This window comes from Cucurbita maxima, unplaced genomic scaffold (assembly GCF_002738345.1).
Source record: "Cucurbita maxima cultivar Rimu unplaced genomic scaffold, Cmax_1.0 Cma_Scf00017, whole genome shotgun sequence".
NCBI lineage: Eukaryota > Viridiplantae > Streptophyta > Magnoliopsida > Cucurbitales > Cucurbitaceae > Cucurbita > Cucurbita maxima.
The window spans coordinates 2,947,409-2,963,333 of NW_019272033.1; the positions used below are offsets into that span (position 1 = coordinate 2,947,409).

Below are 15,925 nucleotides of genomic sequence, written 5' to 3' on the forward strand. Positions count from 1 at the left end.
TTTTTTTTTTTTTTTTTTTTTTTTTTTTATAATTATATTATACAAAATGCCCGACTTTGAATTTTGTTTGAATGGTGTCTTTAATTTAAAATTTAAAATTTAATTTATGTTTTTTCAGGGTATTTGCCAAATGGGGATTTCGAGAGAGGTCCAAAGGCGTCGGACATGAACGGGACGGTGGTGAAAGGGCCATATGCAATACCGGAATGGGAGATTTCAGGTTTCGTGGAGTACATAAAGTCAGGGCAGAAACAAGGCGACATGTTGCTGGTAGTGCCGGAGGGGGCGTTCGCCGTCCGGCTAGGGAACGAGGCGTCGATCAAGCAGAAGGTCAAAGTAGTGAAAGGGCTTTACTATTCCATCACGTTCAGCGCCGCTCGAACCTGCGCTCAAGAGGAGCGCCTCAACATCTCTGTTGCGCCCGACTGGGGTGTCCTGCCGATGCAAACTCTGTACAACAGCAATGGCTGGGACTTGTACGCTTGGGCCTTCCAAGCCACCTCCGACGAGGTTGCCATTCTCATCCATAACCCCGGCGAGGAGGAAGACCCCGCCTGTGGCCCTCTCATCGACGCCATTGCCATTAAAACCCTCTACCCTCCCAAGGCCTCCAACGGTGCGTCTCTGTTCTAAAAATTAATTGCTCACTCAGTAGTTGCTTGAATTTATTGTCTCTGTAACCATGTGGGCAGTGTTCATTGATTGCTCCAACCTGTTAATCGATTCGGTTGTTTTATTGATATGATTCTTGAAGATTTTGGAATTTTCCGGTGATTGAAAACGTCGTCGTTTTGCATTCGACAGATAATCTGGTGAAGAATGGGGATTTCGAAGTCGGCCCATACGTGTTCCCCAACGCGTCGTCAGGCGTTTTGGTCCCACCGAACATCGAAGACGACCACTCTCCGATCCCCGGCTGGATGGTTGAATCTCTCAAGGCTGTCAAATACATCGATTCCGACCACTTCTCCGTCCCAAGCGGGAAGCGCGCCGTCGAGCTCGTTGCCGGAAAAGAAAGCGCGATAGCTCAGATCGTCCGTACGATCCCTGGAAAAACCTATATCCTGTCGTTCGTCGTCGGCGATGCGAGTAACTCGTGTGAAGGATCTATGGTGGTTGAAGCGTTCGCCGGAAAGAATACACTGAAAGTGCCGTACCAGTCGAAAGGAAACGGCGGATCTAAACCAGCGGCGCTGAAATTCCAGGCGGAGTCGACGAGGACGCGGATTATGTTCCTGAGCACATTTTACACCATGCGAAGCGATGATTTCTCGTCGCTGTGCGGGCCGGTGCTCGATAAGGTGAGATTGTTGAGCGTTCGAAACCCTAAGGCGTGATGAAGAGGAAGAAAATGGATGGAGATTTGAATTATATAATAATAGTAAGAAAATTGAAGGAGATCTTCTCTGTGAGTGGTTTTGCTTGTAATCTTGACGAAGAAGAAGAAGAAACAAAAGAGAAGGGAAGAGAAGAAAGAGGGGTTTTAGCGGAAAAATTAATAAATAAATATATAGTAATTAATACAAAATATAATTAATATATATAATGTATGCGGATCGGATAGGGCTTTCTATATAATAGTGTGATTTTAAGGCGGAGCGGTTTTTCTGTAATTGTGATGTGGGAAAAAAATCGACTTAAAATCGATTTTTTTATTACTTTTTAATGAATTACAATTACCATATTTCATGATTAATATTTTTAATTTTAAATTATATATTTCATTTATTTTGTCGTACTCTTCCCAGTTCTGATTTCCCTGGCTGCTGGCCTCTGGGGTCCACCTGTTACTGTTTCGGCTGATTTAAATCAATTTTTATTTATTTTATATCATTAAAAATTTATATGTTTTTAGAGAAAATGGATCTTGTCGTTTCTAAGATGGATAAATTTATGGTTTAAGGCAGAGAAAAACGAATTTTTAATGATGAAAATTACCGGATTAGTCTATTGGGAGTTGTCAAATTCAATTTGTCATTTACCATTTTTTTTTTATTAATAATACATAAAATAAGTTTTATTATTTTTATTTTACTATTTAAAATTAAATTCGTAACTAACTGATATATCTAGTTTTAGGAAATAATTTTGACATTATATATTTTTATTTATAATTAAAAGATTTGGCTCATTGGTGGTTAGTTATTATTATTATTTTAATTTCTATTTTGATCTATTTTTTTAAAAAATAAAATTAACATAAATTTAGAAAAAAGAGGCAAGAAAAAAATTAGGAAACTAAAGTTGGAACCAAAAAATATATATATTTTTTGAAAATATAAGGACGCAATTAAACTAATATTAAAATAAATATTTTTCCCTTCAAAATTTAGTATACCTTCCTATGTCAATCTCAAAGCCCACAATTGTTTGGGCCCAAGCCCAATGCGATAAGCCTTCTAACTCGTTATTATTTGATCGCCACGTGTAGGGCTGAAATTCAAGCGGAATTTTGAAGCGGGACTTAAATCCAAGGGTGCAGAAAATCGCGTCAAATAAAAGTCGAACTCCTTCCCTTCACCGAGTATAAAAGACCTCCCACGACCGTCCGTAACACTCTGCCTTCCATTACAGACCTTTTGTTCGTCTAAAATTCTACGCTGTTATCTTCATTTCTTAATCCGCAGTTCCAGATAGACATTGTCGATGGTTAGATTTCTTCTCTCTGCTCTCCTTTTCCGCCTATCATTCGATGTTTTCAATGCTTCTACTTAGTTTCGGTTTCATTGCTTTGCTCAGGCGCTGCCAAATCAGGCCACCGTGGATTATCCTAGCTTCAAGCTTGTAATTGTTGGCGATGGTGGAACAGGTATGGACATAGATTTATTAGTTTCATTTTCTCGGCACTTCAGCACGATTTTCCATGTTTGTGTAGTTTTTAGGAACCAGAATTATATGATGATGCTCCTCGGCTTTTACTGAACTATATCTTCTTTAGTAGAATAGAAATTGTGTCTTCTTTCTCCGTTTTACTTAGCGTATGAATGAGATTGGAGATAATGCATAAACAGGCTATTGGACTAGGCTTTCTATTGGAAGGCGTAACTTACTTCATGTGTATTTTGAGATTAGAGATTGTTAGATCTACGCATTGCTTTTGTAATGATGTCATTAACCTCTGACGGAGGATTGTGTTCTGATCCAGGGAAGACAACCTTTGTCAAACGTCATCTTACTGGAGAGTTCGAGAAGAAATATGAACGTAAGAATGAACTACGTTGTTAATTAGTCGATCGTCCTTTAATGAATGATATATTTGCAAGGATGAAGCAGTATTAATATCTGGTGTGACTTGATTTGTATAGCGACAATCGGAGTTGAAGTTCATCCACTGGACTTCTTTACGAACTATGGAAAGATAAGGTTTTACTGCTGGGATACCGCTGGTCAGGAGAAGTTTGGTGGACTTCGAGATGGTTACTAGTAAGTGTTTGTGTGTTGTATCAACTTTTTCTCTGGTTCATGACAAAGATTTTGCTCTGAATACGCTGGAATATATTGTTGGAGCGGTATTTTTCCATGTGGTCTGATCATTGTGCTTGCACGCTCTGAAGTTAGTGTTTTCCGTACGAGAGATTTGGTTACTGAATATTTATATTTGCTGAAATCTAGTGCTTCTTTTTGGTCTTATTTTCTAGTAGTTTCTACAATGGAATTGTATTACAGTGTAGTCTATCCGTTTTCGTGAGCCTAATACCTAGCTCAATACCATGGGTGGGAATGTTGAACAGTTTTATCCTAAGATGCCTTTTGAATTTCATTAACCTTGTTTACTGCTACATTATGATCGCTGCTTAAAATCATCAAGTTTTTGGTGGATTATTTCTGCTAGTCTTCTGTTTCTCTCTATCTGACTTTTTGTTTAAGAAGCATCGTATGTTGTAATTTGGCTGGCATGTTTATGTTCAACATTTCTAATTTCGTTCGTTCTCACATGAACATAATGAAAAAAGATTAGAGAAAATGTAAGGATATTAATAGAAATGTGTAATTTGTTTTTCATAGTAAGTGTACAAAGTGTTTTGATATCTTAATTTTGAGTTGTTTTATTGGAAGCGGTCGTCTTCCAAAGTTTTGTTTGGAATTCCTTTATGAACTGTTGTGACAAAGACATTATTTTACTATGATACATACTATGCATCTAGCTTTAACTTCTTCTCTTTGTGTGCTCTCACGAGCTCTGCAGAAATAAGCACGTCTTATCTTATCACTCTGTGTTAATGTTGTATTTAAACGTTGATATTATAATAAGAAATGCAGATTCTATGTTTTATTCTTGCAACACGTAGGAACCAAGATGTACTGTAGTTCTCTTAGAATTTGATGTGGTGCTGTGCTACGCTTGTGTGACTTCAATTAATTGATTGCTTTTCCATGTCTTCCTTAGTGCGTCTGTTTTGTCCATTTTGATCAAGCTTACTTGTTGCTTTGTTGATAACTCCTTCAGTTTAATCTATTCTGACAAGTTTAGTTATGTGATTGTTTTGGCCTTTTTGTTACTATATTTCGATTTTATTTGTTCTAACAAGCATATTTTTCTAACCGTGTTTTATTTTTTTCCTTTTTTTTTGGATTTTTCAGTATTCATGGGCAGTGTGCCATCATCATGTTTGATGTCACTGCTCGTTTAACGTACAAAAATGTTCCAACATGGCACCGTGATCTTTGCAGGTATTATGTTCTTATCACTTGAAAACTCAGGCTTGTATGAAACCATTTTCCTTCAACTTTTAATATGTGTAAAATGAAGGGAAATAGTAAAGTACATGAAAGAGAAATTTTAAAATAAAAGAGAACAATTTTCCCAGTCTTTTTGTATTGTGTTGGTCCTAAAGTTGGCTTTGCTTTGCATTAGGGTTTGTGAGAACATACCGATCGTATTGTGTGGAAACAAGGTCGATGTGAAAAATAGACAGGTTAAAGCAAAGCAGGTGACCTTCCACAGGAAGAAAAATCTCCAGTATTACGAAATCTCTGCAAAGAGTAATTACAACTTCGAGAAGCCCTTCTTGTACCTTGCCAGAAAGCTTGCTGGGTATGTTCTGTTGTTAGTGTTAGTTTGATGTAATTTTGGTTAGTCTTTCTCTGACGTACATTTAGTCTCATCTGTTGACTCATTGACAAATGAATTCGTCTTTTACTGTAACTTGCAGGAACACGGAGCTCCAGTTCGTCGAATCACCTGCCCTGGCTCCTCCTGAAGTCCAAATTGACATGGCTGTACAAGCACAGTAAGTAACTCACTATTAACTCATTAATTTTTTTTTTTTATTAAGTATCACTTTTGGTTCCTAAGCTTTCATAGAAGTAACAATTTAATCCAAACATGTAACAATCTAGTTCTCATACTTATAAATTTATAACAATTTAGTCCATACCAAGATAAATCTCATAAAAAATAAGTGTCAATTTTTATTACGTAAAGACTTAGCTTTTGTAGTTCATAAACCTATTTGTAAGAAAATCCATTAAGTAATAATACTCATGATAGGGACTAAATTATTATTACAACTGGTAAAATGTAAGGACTAAATTGTTATAATTTTAAAATTTCAGAGACTAAATTGTTACTTCGTTGAAAGATAAGATAACGAACTAATTTTGTAACCTTTAGACGTGTGACTCTAGACATCTGCTCTTAGAATTTGCATGGAAGTATAGGTTTTAGGTTATTGATGAGATGGGTGTTACGACTGGCCTTATTTTATAGGGTTAATTTTTAATGGCTTTCTTTCTTGTGTGTTTTAGGCACGAAGCAGAGTTAGCTCAAGCTGCTGCACAACCTCTTCCTGATGAAGACGATGATGCTTTTGAGTAAGCGTTTGTCGTTTTGGCTCAGTGTTTATAGTCATTCTGGTTGTCTGGTCGGTTGGTGGTTGTGTAATTCGCCAAGTGATTGTCATGGTAGGTTTTGGTTTGATGTACTACTTACTACCGTTATCGATTACAGTTTTGATATATGAATGCCATTTTTGCCTTATATTTTCTCAGTATTATATTTAGAACAAGAAATATATCTCTCCGTTAAGTAAAATAGTTCAATACATAATTCACTAGAAAATTGAGAACTCCGGAAGAACAAATACAGAGCCCCTATTAGTGGTTGCTCTCTTGGTTTACAAATACAATGCCTGTTCCAACGTCTCCCCATATTTGTATTCTTGGCTGGGAATGGAAGGCGCGTCTTTAATCAAGATGGCTCAGCAAAGAGATATTTGAGTAAGGGAGCAACAACGGCAATGCTCAAACTATTCCCCAGCAATGCATAGCTGCACAGAATAACAAACGTTCTATTAATTCTATGTTTGCCAGTTTTATAAGAAAAACTACGTAAAATTGGATGTTAAATTGATTTTGGACAATTAAAGACGTTTGGAAATGATTTTAAACATGAAATGTTAATTTTAACTATTTTGAACTTACTCTCAAACATGCCTAAATGACTCTAGAAATTTTAAATTTCACCTCCCTAAACAGTGTTTGAAATCTGATAATTAAAAGTTCAAAGTTTCTTTTTATAATCAAAGGAATTAATTAATGAAAAAGGTCGAAATTTCTAAACACTTCATTGTCTTTTGAAATCTGATAATTAAAAGTCCCAAGTTTTTTTTTATTATCAAAGGAATTAATTAATGAAAAAGGTCCAAATTTCAAAACACTGAAATCTGATAATTAAAAGTCCTAAGTTCTTATTTTTATTTTTATTTTATTTATTTATTTATTTATCGAAGGAATTAATTAATGAGAAAGGTCAAAGTTTCAAATCAAGTGCTTTTTTAATAGTACGAGGAAAAACTGGTCGTCTTGAAATCATAACTATTATGTCTAGAGAGGCCTGCAGAGTTGAACCTATGAGCGATGAGGAAGGGAAAGGGTCCATGAGAAAATGAAGATACATACCGTTGTCTGAGGCCGATATGCTGTGGAAATTCAAAATCTTCCGGGAAGGAATGCAAGTTAGCAACCTAATATTTGATAAAAGGCAACAAAATCTACGAATTAATGAACTGAAACAGCTTCAAAATGAGACCTAATTAAGAATCAATTTAATATAAAATCATCGTGCACCTCTCTAGGAGTAAAATATCTGAGCTTCTGCTCCTTCAGAGAATGAGCCTTACCCATCCTTTTCACCTGCAGCAACAAAAGTCTGATGATGTTGCATAAAATTTGCATTTAATAATTCTAGATGGACGAATATCGCGGGTGACCAACACAAAGGGGGAAATTGCAGAAACACCACGATAGATCTGGTTTTAAATAAAGCTTGAAATCTAAATATGAGAAGCATCAATAATTTTTGTTTGCTTAACATGCAACATCGAGTTTGGAACGTGCTTCATTTCCGGGTTCGGGAAAGAAATACAACTCTACTGTACCCCCACACAAAAGGTGCAAGACCATACATTCGAAACTATTATGTAGAGGATGAAATTTTACCTCAAAAGGTGCCAAGAGTGAGCCGGTACCCTTCACATATCGGTAGTAGCTTTTTGTGAAACAGCAGCATCGCCTTGAATCAGGATATACAATATCTGAACTATTTTAAGGATCTAATCCATAGTCTATAGTTTGTACTGGTGATGAGATAGTATGGATCATACTATAACAATTAAACGTAAAATATGTCTGGATACCCATAGCACTGCCCCATCTGTCAATCAAACTGGATGGGACGAGATACTGATCAAAAGATTCAATGTCTTGCTCATCCACATCCTTGATTTTCTCCAATGCACCCTCCTCTCTGTGAATACTACTGGCATCATGAGAACTAAACTCGTTTTGATGGTTGGAATTGTCAAGAAACTTACATATTGGCTCACAAGAGAGCAGCAACTTATCAGAAGTTGTTTGTGATCCATGACTTTCAATGATTTCTAAGTCAGCATCATTCTCGAGTAATGGCCATGGAGACCAAAGAAGTTGATTATTACATAGTTGTGTCTGAAAGGATAAAGGCCTCCTTTTAGCCTGCAAAAGTAAAAGGTTGCCACATAAGTTTAGAAGCTAAAGTTTAGGTAAGTAAGAAAAACATATATTTTTCATAGTACCAAGTAATCGAAAATAAAATAAAAAACAAATGATAAGATCTGCCTTGAAACACTTAATTCACAGACAAATAAGGCAAATGCATATTACGCCCCCATCTGAGTGTTTCTAATCTAGACTACAGTGGGTTTAATGCAATGGTTAGAAGTAAGGCACTCATCAAGATAATGACACAGTGAGGGCACGATCACAATCCTTTTTCTCAGTTTCTATATGGGAACAATTCCACAGTTTCAATATTTTGTCAGTCGGTGTCATCAGGACAAGGGTATTTTAAAAGTGCATCGAGAGTAGGCCGACCAATAGCTGAATATGTCCCTGGGAAGTGGGAACTTTTTTTCTTTTAATTTTTTATTGCCCCCTTCTCTCCAGTGTTATTCTTCATCTTGCTTGCCATTATATGAGTATTTTCCCCTGAAAGCCCGCAGCCACAGAGACTGAAAACTCCTTCAGTTTCACCAAGGAAAATTCGCCAAATAAATCTTTCATGTGGTTGGGGGTGCATTGAATATGCGACTATTTATGTAGCAGCTTTGTAGGAGGTGGGAGGAGTTAAAAGTTCTGTAGGGGCAACTTCTAGTGTCTTGGTTTAGATGACGATGATGATAAGGATGAGGAGGTTACAACATAAAATGAATGATACCCAAAAAATAATTCATTTAGAATTTCAAGTAATTAAAACGGTTGCCTAAGAAGCCAGTTAAAAATGTTCTTTAATGTCATCAACAAAAGAACATGTTCCTGTGACCCTTGATGTTTTTTTTCCCTAAACGTTCCAGGCAAAAATGTTGCCTTTAGGAGTTACAAAGATGCATCATTTCCCAAATATCCTAAACTAAATAGTGTTTTTCCTTGAGAGATTTGATGTGATGTTTATTATTTTTTTCTGATATTTGTGAGTGTCTAAGCCCAATATGTGCGCACATATACTATTTTTCATGGGACAACTGCCTGACCCCTATTACATTTGATTGCTAAGGTAATTTGTATGATATTAAATCTAAAGTAGTTGGCTACTATGACTTAACTCATTCTCACTAAACTCTTTATTGTTTATATGGTCTTTATTGAATACTAGACCAACCCATAGTGATCTGTAATATTTAGTTATAAATCATCAAGGACAGAAAGTTAAACTACATAGCCATTGAAACTAGCAGCATCTTTTTATTGGCATCAAAAGTCTCATGAAATTGTGACGATATTGGGGAAATTAGATGTGAAAGGAAACTTTTTAACAATAACCAGGAGAAGCTGTGTAAGAACAGAGAGAAAAGAAAGTGAGGAAAGTACGCTACCAGACAGAAGTACCGCGGTCTGGAATATGGGACACGAAATTGCATTGGGCTTAAAATAAACTCCTGTCTAGAAAAACCAGCTTTTTCCAATATCTCAATCATTTTTGTATGCGTGTCAGATGTCTGCAACAAAAAGGAAGGCATCTAAAGTATGGCAACGAATCAGCCGAATAAATTCCAGTGCACAGATAAGTTCAAGAAGCATACCTCAAAGCCAACAACGTTTTCCATGAATAACATTACTGGTGGCCTCGATGCTTGAAGCATCAACTCAAGAATTTTGAGGAATGAAAATGCCCGGGCATCGCCAGATTGCTTTTGCAAACCTAATTAAATGGTGCACAATATCCACTTTCATTGCATGCATAAAATGGTTGCAGACAGATTGTTCGGGTGAAAGGCTTGTAAACCTTGGTGTGTGTGTCACATTTGTATATGTATAAAATGAGTATGAATGTTCCAGCATCAGGATTTCAACTATTCTAATGCACATTTTAGTTTGTTATGTTACAGTCTTATAGATACAGAACAAACACACACAAAAAAAAAAAAAAAAAAAAACTGTTCAAATCGTTTTGGCAACAATTTATAAATAAGTGACATTCTATTTAGAAGGTGCCTTTTAAAATACTCGTACTATATTATAGATAGGAATTAAATGAAAAGAAAAGGCAATTAAATGCAAGAAAATATGAAAATAATTAATTGACGCATGGAAAGCAGCAAAGCCGTGATATAATAAATGAATTTCATCTCTTTTCATGATTTTATACATTGCTAAACATATATTTCAATAAATTATCTAAACTATATTATATTATTGAAAAAGTATCTATACTAAGATTTAACTGTGCTTGTCATGAATCTACCATTTTTGCTTAAAACATTTTTCCAGCCAAACTCAAGTGAATGTGAAATCATTTATCATAATTTACGGAAAATTAACTAAGAAACTAGCTTTGTAAAAGAATATTCTGGAAATTGGAAAATAAAGCCTCTAAATATAACTAGTTCGATTCTGAAGCATGTTCCCCAATGATAGTTGACAAGTAGAAATTTCTCACTTTATCACGGTGCTTTATTGATGAAAACTGAAAAACATTCAATAGTAGCGTGTAGCAAAACCATTTATTTGAAAGTTTAGCTTGAAACTGGTAGAATATACAATAGTTTAAGACACTTTGATATTAATAAATAGTAGGTATGAAGTGTACTTTAGGTTTGCAAAAATTTCCTTAAACAAACAGCAGGCGATACAAATTATTTATTTACTTCTCAATTGTCTCGTAACCATACCTTGTCTAGTATATGGTTGGCAAGGAGGTGAAAGAAGCCAAACATGAGCTCGGTAGCTGTCGATATCAGCAGCAGTCAGACTTTCAATATTACCCTACCCAAATAAAGTTCTTAGAAAAGAATGATATGATAAATTTATTTGAAAACAGAACAAAGTTTGTACCAGTATTATGCAAACTGAAGAAGCTTAAAATTAACCCAAAACAGCATGTTTTGGATAATCTTGAGCCGTATGCTCTGTTTTGTTCTTGAAAGAAAACAGCCTAATAAATGTTAGTTTTGATTTCCAAAGCGAATAAAACTGCACAAAATTTATTTACATTTTTATATTGTGTCTCATTAATATAAAAATTTAAAAGTTTAAAAATGAGCTTTTATTTTGCGCTAAAAAATTACAGAACATTGTTTTCACAGGTTTCATATCATTTGGTATCAAAGCCCCAAACAGGCAAGTACTAAAACCTTGAATCATTTAGTATCATATTCTAAATGATATGAAACCCTAAGGAATTGCATATATGAACTCTCCACCCTTCTACCAAACAGGAATTCCACCCAAGGAGAACTCCTGATTGTCAAGCCTCAAAATCCTAAATCAATTTAGAATCAATCATAAGGGAAGGATTAGATGATGGATTACCTTGATGATCAAAGACCTGAGGTAAGAAGAACTAGTTCCTAGGTAGAACACTCCACAAGAAAGTTGATTAAACCTAACTTTTTTGAAGAAAAAAAAAGTTGATCAAACCTACTTGAATGCTCAAGCATGCAACCCTAAATTAATAATTGCAAGGAAGGTGGTGAACTTTCAGCCATTTGCACAAAATTGAGGTGTTTAATCTCTGAGGACCAATATGGATGCGAAATATAATAATTTTTTCAGCATCCTAAACTTCTAGACTCCAAATTAGATAATAGATCCAAAAACTAAGGATGTTGGACCTACGTAGTTGGGAAAAATGAGAATTCACCTATACCACTGAAGAATTCAAGGGCACTCCATGGTTCGTTTTTTAATATCTAGTTCAATGTCTTTCTTATAGTTCTCATTTGCTTTCTGAATCTTACCATTAGCTCAACCAAGGGAACGGGGTTGCTTTTGACTATAATAACTAAGCTTAAAAGGAAAAACTAACACTCCTAGTTAAAGAAAGTTCGCTGGTGAAATGTAAGAATTTCTACAGGTATCCTAAATGTCTAGACTCCAATTTAGATAATAGATCCAAGGACTAAGGATGACAGACCAGGAAAATGAGAATTTAATTGAGAGCCGTCATGCAACCTACATCATTGTAGAATGCAAAGATTCTCGTTCATACTTTAGACTCAAAATTTGCGTCTTTCTTGGAGCTCTTTTGTGCATTCTGAATCTCACCAGTAGCTCAACCAATCACAAACGGTCTCTTTTGACCATAACTCGTACAAGGAAAAAAAAAAAGACACTCCTATTCAATGGAAGCCTTGCATGAGCTGTTGCATGTCCTAAATTGCATAACGCTTATAGTTTGACAATTCAAAGAGGAATAAAAAAATCCACTACGCTAGTCATTTGAATAAGAGATTCCAACAGAAATGCTTCATATAGCTACCATATTCTCCACTACGTTGTGAGTTCACACGAACTTCATTTGTAATCTTATCACTAAAGAAATACGTCCATCAATCAGAAGGAGGTAATTCCAACGAAATAGACAATCGTAGTTTCAACATTCAGTAACTTCAACTTCAATCTACTAAAATCACGATTGATAAGAACTGGCATCTCATTTCTGAATTTATAGAATTGTTTCGTTATCTGTACTGAGAAGCAACAAAACTTTACTTCTGCGACAGATGAGTAATGGAACCGTTCTCCGAAAAACAAGAAAGAAGAAGAAGAAAATGATGTAAAAAAAATGTAGGACGCTTTTGGTTCGGAAATTCAAAGGAAAGTCCACGACGCTAGGCATTTGAATCAAATATCCAACAAAAACATTTCATATAGCTATCGTAACGTCCGCTCACGTTGTGAAGTCATACTAGCAATCTTAATCTTATCACTTCAAAAATATATCCATCAGCGTGCAGGAGGTAATTCCTCACAACCTAGATAAGTTGAGCTCCAGCATTCAACAATTTAATATTCAATCTACTTAAACCACGAGTGGAGATAATTTATTCAATTTTGAAGAAAACATCAGTTTCATTGTTTTTTGTCGAGAATCAGCGAAAATTTATTCCTGCGACAGCAAGCAAATCGATCTCAAAAACGAGGTAAGAAGGAGATACTGTCATACCTGATATGGACGATCACCGAAATTGTGCTCGTAAACGTCGTTTGCTTTGTCGTTAATATCAAAAGCTTGTATCACTTTCGCATCGATGCCAGCACGCAGTAGCGAGTACCTCTGTAAGAATTCAATGCACAAACAACGCCTCTTATACGCCTGAGATAGAGAAGGAGACAGAGAGAGGCGTAGGGTGAAAGAGTACCATGCCGCCTATGCCGCTGTAGAATTCAAGGACTCTCCATGGTTCGCCTTGCAGCTTCGGAGAAACCTTCTCCATCTACGTCTGGTTACTCTGCCCCGCCTGTGCGGAATCTTTGCGCGGCAAGTGCTATATCGGCTAGAACTCGCACAAAATTTTAGTTTATATATGGCTCCTAAAAAAACTTGTCTTATTGTGCTTTGCGGCGATCCCGCCTACATACTAGAAGACATCTTGTTCAGGGTTTGGTTAAAATGCGAAAATAAAATGACATCAAATAATCGTAGACGATGCACCATAAATTTTATTTTTAATAATTTTATTACATTAATTTTAGATAATTAATTATTATTGATTATAATATTTTTATTAAGTTAAATTATTAAAATAGTTTCAACCAATTAAATTTTATACGTTATTGGAATAATAATATGCTTTATATTTTAGATTTTTTTTTGTTTATTTAACTATGAATTTAAATAATTATCATTGAATAAACAAATTTAGTGAAATTATATAAACTTTTAATTGTAAATAATTAATGAAATAATCAAATTAAATAATTAATAATCACTTTTTTCTTTGACAACCTGTAAAATTAATAATTAAAATTTTTAATTTCACTCGATAATATGTATTCGGTTAAGAAATTAAATCACCTGTGGTATTTATATTTTACCTACATTTCTTGGACTGGGCCGACGAAAGAACAAATGGGCCACCTTTACAAGCCCAAAAACAATGAATCCGCATGTATTAGCCACACGTCGTCCATCTCTCTGAGTCTGGGTTCGACTGTTTTATTTATTTATTTATTTATTTTTTTTTCTGTGGTTCTGCATTTCTCAGGTGACTTTAGGGTTCTCATACTTCATTCCGTAATTTGTCAACATTTGTTTGCAATTCTTCTTTGATCTGCGTGAACTCTTTCATTTGAGGCGGGTGAGTTTATTGGTTGCCCCCTTTAATTTTAGTTTTCGTTATGGCTTATGCATCACATGCAGTATGCTTGAAACTCTGTTTCATCAAAGTTCATCTTCTATATTGTTTGAGCGGCTAGTATTGTTTCTCTGCGCGATTTTGTACTGTAGAGTATCAATTCTATTTAGGGTTTAAGGATTTGCATTTAGTTGTTCACTTATTTAATTTACCGCGAATATTTGCATGCGCCAAATTGACTTATCTGATAGTTTTTGATGCCTTAAATTAAATTATATCGGCTGATTTTGTTTCTTGATCACCCGATTAAGCGAGCGAATGGAATATTTTTGTTAATGTGTTGCGTCTTTTTGACGTTGATGAACGACTGGTGTTTATTTGCCTCGTGGTTCAACGTAGTGACTTGCATTCAACTCATCAAATCAGGTATATGGTTGTAGTACAAATTTGAAGCTGAAGGAAGGGAAAGAAGAACATGACAAAGAAGAAGAACCCATTGGTTTTTCTGGATGTCTCAATTGATGGAGACCCCAAGGAAACGATGGTTTTTGAGGTAGTTTCCTATTTGCACCTGCCAAATGTATGGATTAAGTAGTTAAAACCATTGTTTGTGTGATACTTATTGCAGCCTTGTTGTTATTATTATTATTTTGTTTGGATAAGAAGCAATTTTATTGATAGTGTGAAATTACAAGAAGGGGGAAACCCTTTTTTAATTGAAGAAAAGGTTAATTTTACTTTTATGTTCCTTTTTAATTTTTCAATATGGTTATTTTTGCATGATTACATATTTAATTTTTCTTTCCTTTGCATAATTTTTCAGCTGTTTTATGATGTTGCTCCAAAAACGGCTGAGAATTTTCGTGCTCTGTGTACAGGTAAAGCTTATGCCAAATATTAATGCTTATTGTTATTGCAAATGCCAGATTCCCTTTGTTCATATCCTATCAACCGTTAATAATTATCAGACTGTAGAATATGATGTTGGTAGTGTTACAGGCCATATTATCTTACTCGTATATAATAATCTTGTAGAACTATGTATGTTTAGCAATATTTCTTTTTTTAACCACTGAGTTATTATTGGAGTACTAATGTTGGCTATACTATCTTTGCGGTAAAATGTATTTTATTTAATTATTATGGTGAACAACTTGCCTTAATCCTTTATATAACTATTTATGTAATTTTGGATTACTTATATTTTTTTTTGATTTCAGGAGAGAAAGGAATTGGCCGAAAAACGGGAAGACCACTACATTATAAGGCATCCTTTTTTCATCGGATTATTAGAGGTTCCATGGCACAGGTATGTCTACATCGGGATGGTCATCTCCCTTAAATGTAACAGATTTTATATTGGCTGTAACGCCATGTTTTCTACTTGAATGTACCTTAGAAGTGGTCTGTCTTTTTTTAGTCAGTTACCCTTGTTTATGCTGTAGGCTACAGGGCTGATGGTCAAGAATCCTTTTCTTGTGATGTAGTTTTAAGGTTGTACTTGTTAAGCTGTCCATATTTTTTTACTTAGTTCTCATTGATACCCAAGTAATTTGTAGACATGTCATATTCTTTCTTTAATATGAACTAATGGTTCTTTTCCATATCTTTCCAGGCTGGAGATTTTGTCAAACGAGATGGTATGTATTTTCTTTGGCCTGTTTATTTTTCTCATGGGATTGTCTGTTGAAGTTATATTAATCGTTCTTTCATTTTTTTCACATGTATTTTAATGCTACAGCAATGAACTTGGCTCTGTAATTGGGTAGAGATGCCCTTACCAATCTTTGAAATTGGTAATGCACCTTTAGGTTTAGTTTTTTTTTTTTTTTTTTTTTTTTTTTTTTTTTTTTTTTTTTTTTTTTTTTTTT

At 35.0% G+C, this 15,925-nt stretch overlaps 4 protein-coding genes across 8 annotated transcripts in view; 3 read left to right on the forward strand and 1 right to left on the reverse strand.

The window, feature by feature from the left end:
• Positions 1 to 1,696, forward strand: part of LOC111492011 — a 3,032-nt gene extending 1,336 nt beyond the window's left edge. Inside the window, exons 2-3 of the mRNA XM_023141155.1 lie at positions 119 to 616; positions 805 to 1,696. Of these exons, the coding sequence (XP_022996923.1) occupies positions 119 to 616; positions 805 to 1,337 (1,031 nt within the window). The 3' untranslated portion in view covers positions 1,338 to 1,696. The remainder of the gene's footprint in view (positions 1 to 118; positions 617 to 804) is intronic.
• Positions 1,697 to 2,506: 810 nt separating this feature from the next.
• Positions 2,507 to 5,986, forward strand: LOC111491953 (GTP-binding nuclear protein Ran-3-like). Its single transcript, XM_023141057.1, has 8 exons — positions 2,507 to 2,649; positions 2,740 to 2,809; positions 3,146 to 3,202; positions 3,306 to 3,423; positions 4,582 to 4,671; positions 4,856 to 5,035; positions 5,154 to 5,231; positions 5,749 to 5,986. Exons 1-8 carry the CDS (start codon positions 2,647 to 2,649, stop codon positions 5,816 to 5,818), a joined length of 666 nt encoding a protein of 221 aa, XP_022996825.1. The 5' UTR covers positions 2,507 to 2,646; the 3' UTR covers positions 5,819 to 5,986.
• A 17-nt stretch (positions 5,987 to 6,003) lies between these two features.
• Positions 6,004 to 13,297, reverse strand: LOC111491952 (tRNA (cytosine(38)-C(5))-methyltransferase). Its single transcript, XM_023141056.1, has 10 exons — positions 13,119 to 13,297; positions 12,923 to 13,033; positions 10,647 to 10,740; positions 9,558 to 9,676; positions 9,351 to 9,473; positions 7,638 to 7,974; positions 7,441 to 7,535; positions 7,069 to 7,134; positions 6,901 to 6,965; positions 6,004 to 6,269 (listed from the first exon to the last, which is right to left on the reverse strand). The coding sequence occupies exons 1-10, from the start codon at positions 13,191 to 13,193 to the stop codon at positions 6,191 to 6,193; spliced, it is 1,164 nt and encodes a 387-aa protein (XP_022996824.1). The 5' UTR covers positions 13,194 to 13,297; the 3' UTR covers positions 6,004 to 6,190.
• A 609-nt stretch (positions 13,298 to 13,906) lies between these two features.
• LOC111491765 (peptidyl-prolyl cis-trans isomerase CYP95-like) overlaps positions 13,907 to 15,925 on the forward strand; it is a 7,612-nt gene continuing 5,593 nt past the window's right edge. For 2 of the 5 annotated variants that reach the window (XM_023140783.1, XM_023140784.1), the window contains exons 1-5: positions 13,907 to 14,057; positions 14,481 to 14,607; positions 14,878 to 14,932; positions 15,275 to 15,363; positions 15,670 to 15,694. In XM_023140783.1, the coding sequence (XP_022996551.1) occupies positions 14,530 to 14,607; positions 14,878 to 14,932; positions 15,275 to 15,363; positions 15,670 to 15,694 (247 nt within the window). In that variant the 5' untranslated portion in view covers positions 13,907 to 14,057; positions 14,481 to 14,529. Of the gene's footprint in view, positions 14,058 to 14,480; positions 14,608 to 14,877; positions 14,933 to 15,274; positions 15,364 to 15,499; positions 15,549 to 15,669; positions 15,695 to 15,795; positions 15,851 to 15,925 lie in introns of those variants that run through there. The other 3 variants (XM_023140785.1, XM_023140787.1, XM_023140786.1) reach the window with 3 other exon arrangements.